This window comes from Pseudophryne corroboree, chromosome 2, assembly GCF_028390025.1.
Source record: "Pseudophryne corroboree isolate aPseCor3 chromosome 2, aPseCor3.hap2, whole genome shotgun sequence".
Lineage (NCBI taxonomy): Eukaryota > Metazoa > Chordata > Amphibia > Anura > Myobatrachidae > Pseudophryne > Pseudophryne corroboree.
The window spans coordinates 623004266-623019073 of NC_086445.1; the positions used below are offsets into that span (position 1 = coordinate 623004266).

At 44.7% G+C, this 14808-nt stretch overlaps 1 protein-coding gene across 1 annotated transcript in view; it reads right to left on the reverse strand.

The window, feature by feature from the left end:
• The window catches only part of ACACA (acetyl-CoA carboxylase alpha), an 848870-nt gene that overhangs the window by 18505 nt on the left and 815557 nt on the right, over window positions 1–14808 (reverse strand). The window contains exon 50 of the mRNA XM_063951842.1: window positions 1450–1586. Within this exon, the coding sequence (XP_063807912.1) occupies window positions 1450–1586 (137 nt within the window). The remainder of the gene's footprint in view (window positions 1–1449; window positions 1587–14808) is intronic.

Genomic DNA, 14808 nt, shown 5'->3' on the forward strand with positions numbered 1-14808 from the left:
AGTGTGTACCTTTTGGTCAATGCTGGCGATGACTGGAAGGTGTATATGCAATACATAAACATTAGCTCAAATGTAGTTTCTGCTTTAAAACTTTGTAACATATACTGTATTAGAAACAAAATATGGTTAGCCTGTGTCCAAGGAAAAGGACTCTGCTTGTGGGTAACTAGTTTGAAATGCTTCTTGCAGGATAACATACATTGTTTCCAACTGCAATATTTTAAAATGTTTCCTAAGAAGAATCTTTGAATAAATTGGATTACTCTATTTTCATCTTCAGGGAAACAATACTGTTTCAGAACAGACATTTACATTATTAGTGGCACCATACTGTACATCAGTGGTTCTCACACAGTGAGGCAAATGTATTAAGCCTGGAGAAGTGATAAAGCAGTGATAAGTGGAAAGTGATAGAGCCGATTGGCTGTTGCACTGTTAATTTACATATTGGAGCGAATTGGCTGGTGCGTTATCACCTTGCACTTATCACTGCTTTATCACTTTTCCAGGCTTAATACATCTGCCCCAGTGTACCTAGGCACCCTGAGGCACACCAGGGTCCTTGGATTGGTGGTCCAGGACCAACTCAAATTATTTATGGCCAATGTAAAATGCAAACCAGTCCTGGTGGCTGCCAATCACAAAATATGTGGACAAACAAGCAAATCTTGTCCCTCGCCACACAAGTGAACCTAAGGATGACATATAAACATAATTTACTTACTGCGAAATTTAGAAAGAAATATTAAACTAAGAAAGTTTTGGCCTAGGGGTGCCATGAACATTTTTTTATACTGTAGGGGGCCGCGATTCAAAAAAGTTTGGGAACCACTGCTGTACATCAAACGATCCTGTCCCTCTTGAGTGACTGCCCAATGGTAGAAAATGAATGCAATGTACACAATAGAACTGTGGCGTGATGACTTCACCTGCATAAACAGACTCAAACTGAGAAAGGAAAAACAATGTAAGTTTCAGCATCACCTCGTTTGTGGCATTCTGGGTCCAAGCATGTGAGGTCACTGCTTAGATCTAGAACCCTGCTCATAACACTTATGGGTGGAACTCTCACAGTGAGGCATTGTAGATGGTATTTGCTACAGTAAGAATAACTTGCTTAGTTACTTATATTTTAAGGGGGGGAATTCCAATGTTTGAAAAGTCGGTTGGGCGTCTGTTTTTTTCCTGTCTATTAGGAAAAAACAGACACCCAACTGACTTTTCAAACAATTGAATACCGCCCTAAGAATATTAATATTTCAGGTATTTTACTTATTTACAAGACTTAAAAAAGAAACCTGCAAAAAAATGAAATATAATTACTCAACCACATACTCATTGCTTTTATATTTCCAATCCTGAGTTTTCTTAAGCACATAACATGCTCTATTTAATATGTGCATAATTTATGTATAATAATTTGCGATAAATGTGACTCTTTAATGTTACCTGCGGATTTGTTTGAGGATATAGTCTCTGGAAATGTACTTGATGTTTTCATCAACCACAGAGCGGGCTCCCTCCTCCTCAGTCAGCTGCTTCTCCAGCCATTCAACAACATCCTTATTATTATCCCATAGGTATGCCTGGAAATACAAAATTACCATTATATTTAAACGTCCTTAATTTATACTGAAGGGAAAAAAATAAAAAAATAAAACAAAAACATACATGTGATCACAAGACTCAGGGGTATATTCAATTGAAGTCGGATCCATTCCGACATTCATTTGTCGGAATTGATACGACCTGGGCTATTCAATGCATTTGAATAAAAGTCGAATTGAGATGCAGGAGCTTAGAGCCGCGCGCAGATGGGGGAGAGCAGCGGCTATATAGCCGCTGCTCTCCCCCGTCTGCTCGTGGCTCTCCCCCCACCCCCGTCTCTCTGCCTCTCCCCGTCAGCGGTGACCAGGGAGAGGTAATTGCAGTGGCGGCGGAGGACTTGTCAGGCGACAGGGGATGCGGTCAGCGGTGGCGGGGTACACATCAGTGGCGGCGGAGGACCTGTCAGCGGCAGCGGCCACCCAGCTCCAGCAAGCGATGTCTCGCTTGCTGGAGCTGGGTGGATGCTGCTGTGAGCAACGGCTGTGACATCCTCCAGCACTGCTTTCCCCCCGTCTTGCTGCCCGCAGCTCTCCCCGTCTGGCTGCCCGCGGCTCCCCCCCTCTCCTCCACTAAGGTCCCTCATCTCAGTCCTACATTTTTTATGTCGGACTGAGATTGTCGGAAACGGGGCCAAATCCTGTCGAATTTGGCCCCGTTTCCCTCAAAAGTACGTGAATCCATAGAGTGGGAATATATCCTGTGGCGAATGCAGCGAGCAAGCAAGGTGGTTCCTAGCACTCCCTAGACCCCCTCCCCCGTGTGTACAGAGAATATCTTATGCGTTTTCACACCACGCATGCTCTGGAACCAAGCATGCACAAGTGCAGGCTATGCCGAGTTGTATGCAGTTTGATCACCTCTATAGTTACTGGGTTACTAGAGACTGAAATACTGGGTGGAAATTGAGCATTATCACATAGGTGATGGTCAGTGAGGATGTGTAGACGCAACCTGGGCGTAATCATGTTTCGTACCTAGCAAAGGACTGATGTAAGTGAGCACCAAACCAAGTGTCCAGACGGGGTGGCCACACCACAAAATGCGTACAGGCAAATGTACATTGTGATTTCTAATAAATAAGATTATATATATATATATATATATATATATATATATAGGAAAAAATAGCAAGGAACGCACTCACCAGATTTCATCAATATTGAAAGGTAAAAGTCTTTTTAATTCTGCTCACATGATTTACAGGGTCAGGGTCAACGTTTCGGTCCTCTCTGGAACCTTTGTCAAGACCAAAGATTTTAGGCTGCCATCTACCCTGCACAGTCACCATCTGTGGAACTATAAATACCCTAAGGGCCAGCCCACCAATCAAACAATTAATCATTGGAGATTTCAATAACGCATGATAAAACAATGAAATATTTTATACATGTCTCTCACACATATGTCAATGTTATACCATCACTCAAACCCAACTACAAGAGAGCAAAACATAGTCAAAACCACAGTGTTCCAACAATAAACAGCGGTGAACCGCACGCCGCCGCTGTGGAACGCACTAGACTTCCTGTGTCAATCGCGCACTACCGGTTGCGCATCACCTAGCAACTGGACCGGCGCGCGTCTCATAGCGTCTCTTAGCATTGCCAAATCACTGTGCTCCAGAAACAAACGGCAGTGAACCGCACGCCGCCGCTGTGGAGCGCACTAGACTTCCTGTGCCAATCGCGCACTTCCGGTTGCGCATCACCTAGCAACCGGACCGGCGCGTGTCTCGTAGCGTCTCTTAGCAACCTGGTTAGTGCGCTCCACGTAACAGCAGAGCACACCAAAGTACCATGGGCCGGGTGTACAGCACTTATAGACATAGGGAACCCACTAGAGAGCGGCATGTCATCAAAGGTCTTAACATTAGAGAACTTAGTGATTGAGCCTAAAGTGGACAAGTAATGGCATATAATGCTAATGAATTATGTGATAATATGAATCGCTGGGTGAAATGGTGACATAGGGTGGACCAATGTCCATGACATTAAACCTATATTAATATTATATTAATCTTATATTATATTAAGATTACACCGCCGTTTGTTTCTGGAGCACAGTGATTTGGCAATGCTAAGAAACGCTATGAGACGCGCGCCGGTCCAGTTGCTAGGTGATGCGCAACCGGAAGTGCGCGATTGACACAGGAAGTCTAGTGCGTTCCACAGCGGCGGCGTGCGGTTCACCGCTGTTTATTGTTGGAACACTGTGGTTTTGACTATGTTTTGCTCTCTTTTAGTTGGGTTTGAGTGATGGTATAACATTGACATATGTGTGAGAGACATGTATAAGGTATTTAATTGTTTTATCATGTGTTATTGAAATCTCCAAAGATTAATTGTTTGATTGGTGTGCTGGCCCTTAGGGTATTTATAGTTCCACAGATGGTGACTGTGCAGGGGAGATGGCAGCCTAAAATCTTTGGTCTTGACAAAGGTTCCAGAGAGGACCGAAACGTTGACCCTGACCCTGTAAATCATGTGAGCAGAATTAAAAAGACTTTTACCTTTCAATATTGATGATATCTGGTGAGTGCGTTCCTTGCTATTTTTTCCTATATTTGGGACAGTATCTGGAATGGACTGGTCTCTGGATTATGCACCCCAGTGGTTGTGAAGCTTCAATATGCGAGTGCAACTTCTTTGGATATATATATATATATATATATATATACACACACTGCTCAAAAAAATAAAGGGAACACTAAAATAACACATCCTAGATTTGAATGAATGAAATATTCTTATTAAATACTTTGTTCTTTACATAGTTGAATGTGCCGACAACAAAATCACACAAAAATGATTAATGGAAATCAAATTTATTAACCCATGGAGGTCTGGATTTGGAGTCACCCTCAAAATTAAAGTGGAAAAACACACTACAGGCTGATCCAACTTTGATGTAATGTCCTTAAAACAAGACAAAATGAGGCTCAGTAGTGTGTGTGGCCTCCACGTGCCTGTATGACCTCCCTACAACCCACACAAGTAGCTCAGGTAGTGCAGCTCATCCAGGATGGCACATCAATGCGAGCTGTGGCAAGAAGGTTTGCTGTGTCTGTCAGGGTAGTGTCCAGAGCATGGAGGCTCTACCAGGAGACAGGCCAGTACATCAGGAGACGTGGAGGAGGCCGTAGGAGGGCAACAACCCAGCAGCAGGACCACTACCTCCGCCTTTGTGCAAGGAGGAACAGGAGGAGCACTGCCAGAGCCCTGCAAAATGACCTCCAGCAAGCCACAAATGTGCATGTGTCTACTCAAATGATCAGAAACAGACTCCATGAGGGTGGTATGAGGGCCCGACGCCCACAGGTGGGGTTTGTGCTTACAGCCCAACACCGTGCAGGACGTTTGGTATTTGCTAGTGAACACCAAGATTGGCAAATTCGCCACTGGCGCCCTGTGCTCTTCACAGATGAAAGCAAGTTCTCACTGAGCACGTGACAGAGTCTGGAGACGCCAAGGAGAACGTTCTTGCTGCCTGCAACTTCCTCCAGCATGACTGGTTTGGCAGTGGGTCAGTAATGGTGTGGGGTGGCATTTCTTTGGGGGGCCGCACAGCCCTCCATGTGCTCAGCTCACCAGGGGTATCCTGACTGCCATTAGGTACCGAGATGAGATCCTCAGACCCCTTGTGAGACCAAATGCTGGTGCGGTTGCCCCTGGGTTCCTCCTAATGCAAGACAATGCTAGACCTCATGTGGCTGGAGTGTGTCAGCAGTTCCTGCAAGACGAAGGCATTGATGCTATGGACTGGCCCGCCCGTTCCCCAGACCTGAATCCAATTGAGCACATCAGGGACATCATGTCTCGCTCCATCCACCAACGCCACGTTGCACCACAGACTGTCCAGGAGTTGCAATACAAAGAAAAAATTGGAGAAAATGACTTAGCCGGTGCTGTCAGAATGTTGTTCTCATCATATTGTACCGTCAAACTTCCATTTGCATGATATTCAGTTTCACCATAGGGAAATGAAACAAAATGGCAATAGTGAAGCTTGTTTCGTAGAGAACAATACAAAACAATACATAATGAATGAGTTACAATTGTGCCAATAACTCCACCAAATGGCTCCTGGTGACTTAAAAATGCAGGCTAATTACCGGAAGACAATGGAACCGTGGCCAAACAGTTCCAAACTGTGCATGAATGGGTGCTGTAAGCTGGAACAGGTTACATCAATCTCCACGCTGGTCCCCGGCAATCGTCCTGACACTCCCTGTAGTCCCAGATGCCCCCAACGCGTTTCCACTCCTAAACTGGAGTCTTTTTCAAGGTTCCTGGTGTGTATTGACTTCCTATCACATGAACATATTTAAATGAGAATTGTCCAATCACATGCCAAGGAGCACAGGTGGAACCTAAACATCAACTTCCTACTGAGTCCTTTGGCCTCTACTGTGCCCCTCCCTATTGGCTGTGTCCATAAACAAAACCCTAATCACTATAGTAACTGAATTCCCATGATTCCCGTATCGCGTCACTTCCGGTGACGTTTTTGCCTTGTTTCCCTGGTGACCAGATGCTGGAGTTATGCGGGATTCCGATAATTATCCCGGAGTGTGTTATTCTGATGGTCTCCATGGCAGCGCTTCCTCCCCCTCGCGTCACGTTCTGTGACGCGCATCTCTCTCTCCATGGTAACCTGGTGGAACTGCGTCGCGTCACTTCCTGTGATGCGTATGCCGGTTTCCATGACAACCCGGCCCGAGCGTCAGACACAGTTCCTTACAGGCGTTCCGGGATCAGCTTTTAGATTAGTAGCGAATTTACATGGTGCTTAATAGTTGATTTACTTTAACATTCAAAGCTCCAAATGCCCCGTTTCTTTTTTAGCATCCAAAGCTCCAAATACCCCGTTTCTTTCTGTAATGAGCAAAAGGTATCTTTAATGAAAAATAAAAGGACTGTTAGAACCATAATATTAGATGACAGAATTAAATTTAAAACCATCCAAATAAAATAGATATGAATAAAGTGCAGTTTCGATATAAAGTGCTAATAGTTCTGAGTGCATAAAAACCTATTGACTTAATAAAATGCTGAGGGTGGAGGGAATGCCTATCAAAACCTCATAAAAACCATTTAATTTCAAAATCAGCATTCAAACCTCCCGGCATAAGTGTGCCTAAATTAAAAATCATTTTCATTTCAGCCTGAGCTAATTGATTTGGTAAATCTTTCCTTCTCCAATGACCTTTAATATGTTTCAGACCACAAAATTGTTTGATGGCGGTAGGATTACAACCGTGTTGTACTCTGAAGTGTTCTGAAAGTGCATGGGTTGTCAGGCCTTTTTTAATATTCCTTAAGTGCTCCCCAAGCCGTACCTTAAGGGGTCTTGAAGTCCTGCCTACGTACCATAAGCCACATGCACATTCTATTCCATAAATTACATTAGAACTATTGCAGGTAATGAAATCTATGATATTAAAACTTTTTTTATTTACCTCAACGTTGGTGATCTTACTCTTGTCAGAATTAACCCCCCTACATCCTAAACATAATCCGCACCTAAAGAAACCTTTTGATTTGATGGTTCCCATCGCTTTTTTCGGCGGGAGAGCACTCTTCACTAAATTTGATTTTAAATTGGGTGCTCGTCTGAAGATCATGATGCACTTAGGTTTTGTAGGTAATTGACTCCCTATCACTGGGTCCTTTTTGAGTATTCCCCAATGTTTCTTAATCGCAGTTTCAATGGTTTTATATTGCGAGCTAAATGAGGTTACAAAGGCCCACTCTAAATGGTCTTTTTTTTCCTTTTTTTTTGTTCGATTGAATAACTGTTCCCTATCTATGGACATGATTTTTTTCCTCGCATTATCCACCTTTTCAAAACTATACCCTGAGTTGATGAACCTATCCTGCATCTCCTCTGCCTGTATGGCAAATATCTCCGTGTCGTTGCAGTTACGCTTCAAGCGTTTAAATTGATCCTCTGGTACAGAGCTTAACCAGTCCGGCTGATGACAGCTTGTCATTTTAATATAAGTCCCCGAATCCGTTGGCTTTATGAAATTTTTCGTTCGGATTGACTCATCTTCAATAAAGACAGTAATATCTAAAAAATCGATAGTGGTGGCACTGTACGTAAAAGTAAAATGTATATTTAAAATATTGTCGTTCAGGTAAATAAAAAATTCCTTAAGGAGATCCTCTCCTCCCACCCATATAAAAAATACGTCATCTATATATCTCTTCCAGGACACCAGGTTCGCTCCAAAGGGGCAATTGTTCCAAATGTTATTTTCTTCCCATTGCCCCATGAAAATATTTGCGTAACTTGGAGCGAACCTGGTGCCCATTGCTGTGCCGACGTTCTGTAGATAAAAAATCCCGTTAAAAACAAAATAATTGTTTTCTAAAATGAACTTTACACCATTTATTAAAAATTCTTGCAAATCTGTGTTCAGGTCACTTTTCCTCAGAGTGGTAGCTAAAGCCTCAATGCCATCCTGGTGCCTAATAATAGTGTAAAGAGACTTGACGTCTGCTGTAACCAGGATGTAATTCTCTTTCCACTCAATCTGTTTTATGGTTTCCAGAAAATTCTTTGTGTCTTTCAGATGAGCCTTATTACCTATCACTAGAGGCTGAAGGTGATAATCAATGTATTCGGAGAGGTTCGATGTTATTGAACCTACTCCGGACACAATGGGGCGTCCTGGGGGATTAATTGGATCCTTATGGACCTTCGGCAAAATATACAACACTGGAATAGTGGGCTCTTCAATCAAAATGAATTTTTTCTCTCTTTCTTCTAGAGTTCCTTTGGTCCAAAATTCATCCACCGTTTTCATCAATTCCTTTTGTATGCGGTTAGTGGGATCCACTCTAAGTTTACTGTAAGTGAGACCATCTTCCAATTGTGACAATACCTTTTTTTCATAATTGCCTCTGGTCATTATCACGACCCCCCCCCCTTATCTGCTGGTTTGATGACTAGCTCTTCATTAGCCTTCAAATTTTTTAATGCTCCACGCTCCTTAAACGTCAAATTGGACTTTAGTTTTCTACAGTCAACTTCTTGAATTTCATCTGTCATAATTTTTAGAAAGGTCTCTATAAAATTCCCTCGGGCAAAAGTTGGATTGAAAATTGACTAGGGTTTAAATGGGGTGTTTTCAACAATAGGGGCGGGTGTCGCTAATTCCCCTTCTTTGGTTAGAAAAAACTTTTTTAGGCTGAGTTTCCTCACAAACTTATGTAAATCCACAAAGGTTTCAAATTTGTTAAGGGGGATGGAGGGGGCATACTTCAGCCCTTTTTCCAAAAGAACAAAGTATTTAATAAGAATAATTCATTCATTCAGATCTAGGATGTGTTATTTTAGTGTTCCCTTTATTTTTTTGAGCAGTGTATATATATATATATATATATATATATATATATATATAAAAATCCCTTTGAGCAACATCTCTATTACAAAATCTTGTAGGAACTCCCATATTATTCAGGGTATAATTAGGGAAGGAAATGTACCCTCTAACATCGGCATCCTTAGGTTTAATATTTTAATTAAAAGGAATAATTTTGATTTATTAAAAATATTCATAAAAAAGCTTCCATACAGCAGTGTGTGTGTGTTAAATCACACTATGTTTATTTCTTCTAGAAAAATATTAGATTGACGTAGAAAATAAGAATTTACTTACCGATAATTCTATTTCTCGGAGTCCGTAGTGGATGCTGGGGTTCCTGAAAGGACCATGGGGAATAGCGGCTCCGCAGGAGACAGGGCACAAAAAGTAAAGCTTTAGGATCAGGTGGTGTGCACTGGCTCCTCCCCCTATGACCCTCCTCCAAGCCTCAGTTTGGTACTGTGCCCGGACGAGCGTACACAATAAGGAAGGATTTATGAATCCCGGGTAAGACTCATACCAGCCACACCAATCACACTGTACAACCTGTGATCTGAACCCAGTTAACAGTATGATAACAGCGGAGCCTCTGAAAAGATGGCTCACAACAATAATAACCCGATTTTTGTAACTATGTACAAGTAATGCAGATAATCCGCACTTGGGATGGGCGCCCAGCATCCACTACGGACTCCGAGAAATAGAATTATCGGTAAGTAAATTCTTATTTTCTCTATCGTCCTAGTGGATGCTGGGGTTCCTGAAAGGACCATGGGGATTATACCAAAGCTCCCAAATGGGCGGGAGAGTGCGGATGACTCTGCAGCACCGAATGAGAGAACTCCAGGTCCTCCTTAGCCAGGGTATCAAATTTGTAGGATTTTACAAACGTGTTTGCCCCTGACTAAATAGCCGCTCGGCAAAGTTGTAAAGCCGAGACCCCTCGGGCAGCCGCCCAAGATGAGCCCACCTTCCTTGTGGAATGGGCATTTACATATTTTGGCTGTGGCAGGCCTGCCACAGAATGTGCAAGCTGAATTGTATTACACATCCAACTAGCAAAAGTCTGCTTAAAAGCAAGAGCACCCAGTTTGTTGGGTGCATACAGGATAACAGCAAGTCAGTTTTCCTGACTCCAGCCGTCCTGGAACCTATATTTTCAGGGCCCTGACCACATCTAGCAACTTGGAGTCCTCCAAGTCCCTAGTAGGCGCAAGACACCACAATAAGCTGGTTCAGGTGAAACACTGACACCACCTTAGGGAGAGAACTGGGGACGAGTCCGCAGCTCTGCCCTGTCCGAATGGACAAACAGATATGGGCTTTTTTGAGAAAAAAACCACCAATTTGACACTCGCCTGGTCCAGGCCAGGTCCAAGAGCATGTTCACTTTTCATGTGAGATGCTTCAAATCCACAGATTTGACTGGTTTTAAACCAATGTGTTTTGAGGAATCCCAGAACTACGTTGAGATCCCACAGTGCCACTGGAGGCACAAAAGGGGGTTGTATATGCAATACTCCCTTGACAAACTTCTGGACTTCAGGAACTGAAGCCAATTCTTTCTGGAAGAAAAATCGACAGGGCCGAAATTTGAACCTTAATGGACCCCAATTTGAGGCCCATAGACACTCCTGTTTGCAAGAAATGCAGGAATCGACCGAGTTGAAATTTCTTCGTGGGGCCTTCCTGGCCTCACACCACGCAACATATTTTCGCCACATGTGGTGATAATGTTGTGCGGTCACCTCCTTTCTGGCTTTGACCAGGGTAGGAATGACCTCTTCCTGAATGCCTTTTCCCTTAGGATCCGGCGTTCCACCGCCATGCCGTCAAACGCAGCTGCGGTAAGTCTTGGAACAGACATGGTACTTGCTGAAACAAGTCCCTTCTTAGCGGCAGAGGCCATATGTCCTCTGTGAGCATCTCTTGAAGTTCCGGGTACCAAGTCCTTCTTGGCCAATCCGGAGCCATGAGTATAGTTCTTACTCCTCTACGTCTTATAATTCTCAGTACCTTAGGTATGAAAAGCAGAGGATGGAACACATACACCGACTGGTACACCCACGGTGTTACCAGAACGTCCACAGCTATTGCCTGAGGGTCTCTTAACCTGGCGCAATACCTGTCCCGTTTTTTGTTCAGACGGGACGCCATCATGTCCACCTTTGGTAATTCCCAACGGTTTACAATTATGTGGAAAACTTCCCCATGAAGTTCCCACTCTGCCGGGTGGAGGTCGTGCCTACTGAGGAAGTCTGCTTCCCAGTTTCCATTCCCGGAATGAAACACTGCTGACAGTGCTATCACATGATTTTCCGCCCAGCGAAAAGTCCTTGCAGTTTTTGCCACTGCCCTCCTGCTTCTTGTGCCGCCCTGTCTATTTACGTGGGCGACTGCCGTGATGTTTTATCCCACTGGATCAATACCGGCTGACCTTGAAGCAGAGGTCTTGCTAAGCTTAGAGCATTATAAATTTACCCTTAGCTATATTTATGTGGAGAAAAATCTCCAGACTTGATCACACTCCCTGGAAATTTTTTCCTTGTGTGACTGCTCCCCAGCCTCTCGGGCTGGCCTCCGTGGTCACCAACATCCAAAACTGAATGCCGAATCTGCGGCCCTCTAGAAGATGAGCACTCTGTTACCACCACAGGAGAGACACCCTTGTCCTTGGATATAGGGTTATCCGCTGATGCATCTGAAGATGCGATCCGGACCATTTGTCCAGCAGATCCCACTGAAAAGTTCTTGCATGAAATCTGCCGAGTGGAATTGCTTCGAAGGAAGTCACCATTTTTTTTACCATGGCCCTTGTGCAATGATGCACTGATTTTAGGAGGTTCCTGACTAGCTCGGATAACTCCCTGGCTTTCTCTTCCGGGAGAAACACCTTTTTCTGGACTGTGTCCAGAATCATCCCTAAGCACAGGAGACTTGTTGTCGGGATCAGCTGCGATTTTGGAATATTTAGAATCCACCCCTGCTGTTGTAACAGTATCCGAGATAGTGCTACTCCGACCTCCAACTGTTCCCTGGACTTTGCCCTTATCAGGAGATCGTCCAAGTAAGGGATAATTAAGACGCCTTTTCTTCGAAGAAGAACCATCATTTCGGCCATTACCTTGGTAAAGACCCGGGGTGCCGTAGACAATCCAAACGGCAGCGTCTGAAACTGATAGTGACAGTTCTGTACCACGAACCTGAGGTACCCTTAGTGATAAGGGCAAATTTGGGACATGGAGGTAAGCATCCCTGATGTCTCGGGACACCAGATAGTCCCCTTCTTCCCGGTTCGTTATCACTGCTCTGAGTGACTCCATCTTGATTTGAACCTTTGTAAGTGTTCAAATTTTTTTAGATTTAGAATAGGTCTCACCTAGCCTTCTGGCTTCAGTACCACAATATAGTGTGGAATAATACCCCCTTTTCTTGTTGTAGGAGGGGTAATTTAATTATCACCTGCTGGGAATACAGCTCGTGAATTTTTTTCCCATACTGCCTCCTTGTCGGAGGGAGACCTTGGTAAAGCAGACTTCAGGAGCCTGCGCAGGGGAAACGTCTCGACATTCCAAACTGTACCCCTGGGATACTACTTGTAGGATCCAGGGGTCCTGTACGGTCTCAGCGTCATGCTGAGAGCTTGTCAGAAGCGGTGGAACGCTTCTGTTCCTGGGAATGGGCTGCCTGCTGCAGTCTTCTTCCCTTTCCTCTATCCCTGGGCAGATATGACTCTTATAGGGATGAAAGGACTGAAGCTGAAAAGACGGTGTCTTTTTCTGCAGAGATGTGACTTAGGGTAAAAACGGTGGATTTTCCAGCAGTTGCCGTGGCCACCAGGTCCGATGGACCGACCCCAAATAACTCCTCTTCCTTTATACGGCAATACACCTTTGTGCCGTTTGGAATCTGCATCACCTGACCACTGTCGTGTCCATAAACATCTTCTGGCAGATATGGACATCGCACTTACTCTTGATGCCAGAGTGCAAATATCCCTCTGTGCATCTCGCATATATAGAAATACATCCTTTAAATGCTCTATAGTCAATAAAATACTGTCCCTGTCAAGGGTATCAATATTTTTAGTCAGGGAATCCGACCAAGCCACCCCAGCTCTGCACATCCAGGCTGAGGCGATCGCTGGTCGCAGTATAACACCAGTATGTGTGTATATACTTTTTATGATATTTTTCCAGCCTCCTGTCAGCTGGCTCCTTGAGGACGGCCCTATCTATAGACGGTACCGCCACTTGTTCTGATAAGCGTGTGAGCGCCTTATCCACCCTAAGGGGTGTTTCCCAACGCGCCCTAACTTCTGGCGGGAAAGGGTATACCGCCCATATTTTCTATCGGGGGGAACCCACGCATCATCACACACTTCATTTAATTTATCTGATTCAGGAAAAACTACGGTAGTTTTTTCACATCCCACATAATACCCTCTTTTGTGGTACTTGTAGTATCAGAAATATGTAACACCTCCTTCATTGCCCTTAACGTGTGGCCCTAATAAGGAATACGTTTGTTTATTCACCGTCGACACTGGATTCAGTGTCCCTGTCTGTGTCTGTGTCGACCGACTAAAGTAAACGGGCGTTTTAAAACCCCTGACGGTGTTTTTGAGACGTCTGGACCGGTACTAATTGTTTGTCGGCCGTCTCATGTCGTCAACCGACCTTGGCGCGTGTTGACATTATCACGTAATTCCCTAAATAAGCCATCCATTCCGGTGTCGACTCCCTAGAGAGTGACATCACCATTACAGGCAATTGCTCCGCCTCCTCACCAACATCGTCCTCATACATGTCGACACACACGTACCGACACACAGCACACACACAGGGAATGCTCTGATAGAGGACAGGACCTACTAGCCCTTTGGAGAGACAGAGGGAGAGTTTGCCAGCACACACCAAAAACGCTATAATTATATAGGGACAACCTTATATAAGTGTTTTCCCTTATAGCATCTTTTTTATATATTTCTAACGCCAAATTAGTGCCCCCCCTCTCTGTTTTAACCCTGTTTCTGTAGTGCAGTGCAGGGGAGAGCCTGGGAGCCTTCCCTCCAGCCTTTCTGTGAGGGAAAATGGCGCTGTGTGCTGAGGAGATAGGCCCCGCCCCTTTTTCGGCGGCCTCGTCTCCCGCTCTTAACGGATTCTGGCAGGGGTTAAATATCTCCATATAGCCCCCGGAGGCTATATGTGAGGTATTTTTAGCCAAAAAAGGTTTTCATTTGCCTCCCAGGGCGCCCCCCTCCCAGCGCCCTGCACCCTCAGTGACTGCCGTGTGAAGTGTGCTGAGAGGAAAATGGCGCACAGCTGCAGTGCTGTGCGCTACCTTAAGAAGACTGAGGAGTCTTCTGCCGCCGATTCTGGACCTCTTCTCGTTTCAGCATCTGCAAGGGGGCCGGCGGCGAGGCTCCGGTGACCATCCAGGCTGTACCTGTGATCGTCCCTCTGGAGCTAATGTCCAGTAGCCAAGAAGCCAATCCATCCTGCACGCAGGTGAGTTCACTTCTTCTCCCCTAAGTCCCTCGTTGCAGTGATCCTGTTGCCAGCAGGACTCACTGTAAAATAAAAAACCTAAGCTAAACTTTTCTAAGCAGCTCTTTAGGAGAGCCACCTAGATTGCACCCTTCTCGGCCGGGCACAAAAATCTAACTGAGGCTTGGAGGAGGGTCATAGGGGGAGGAGCCAGTGCACACCACCTGATCCTAAAGCTTTACTTTTTGTGCCCTGTCTCCTGCGGAGCCGCTATTCCCCATGGTCCTTTCAGGAACCCCAGCATCCACTAGGACGATAGAGAAATGTTCTATTATACAT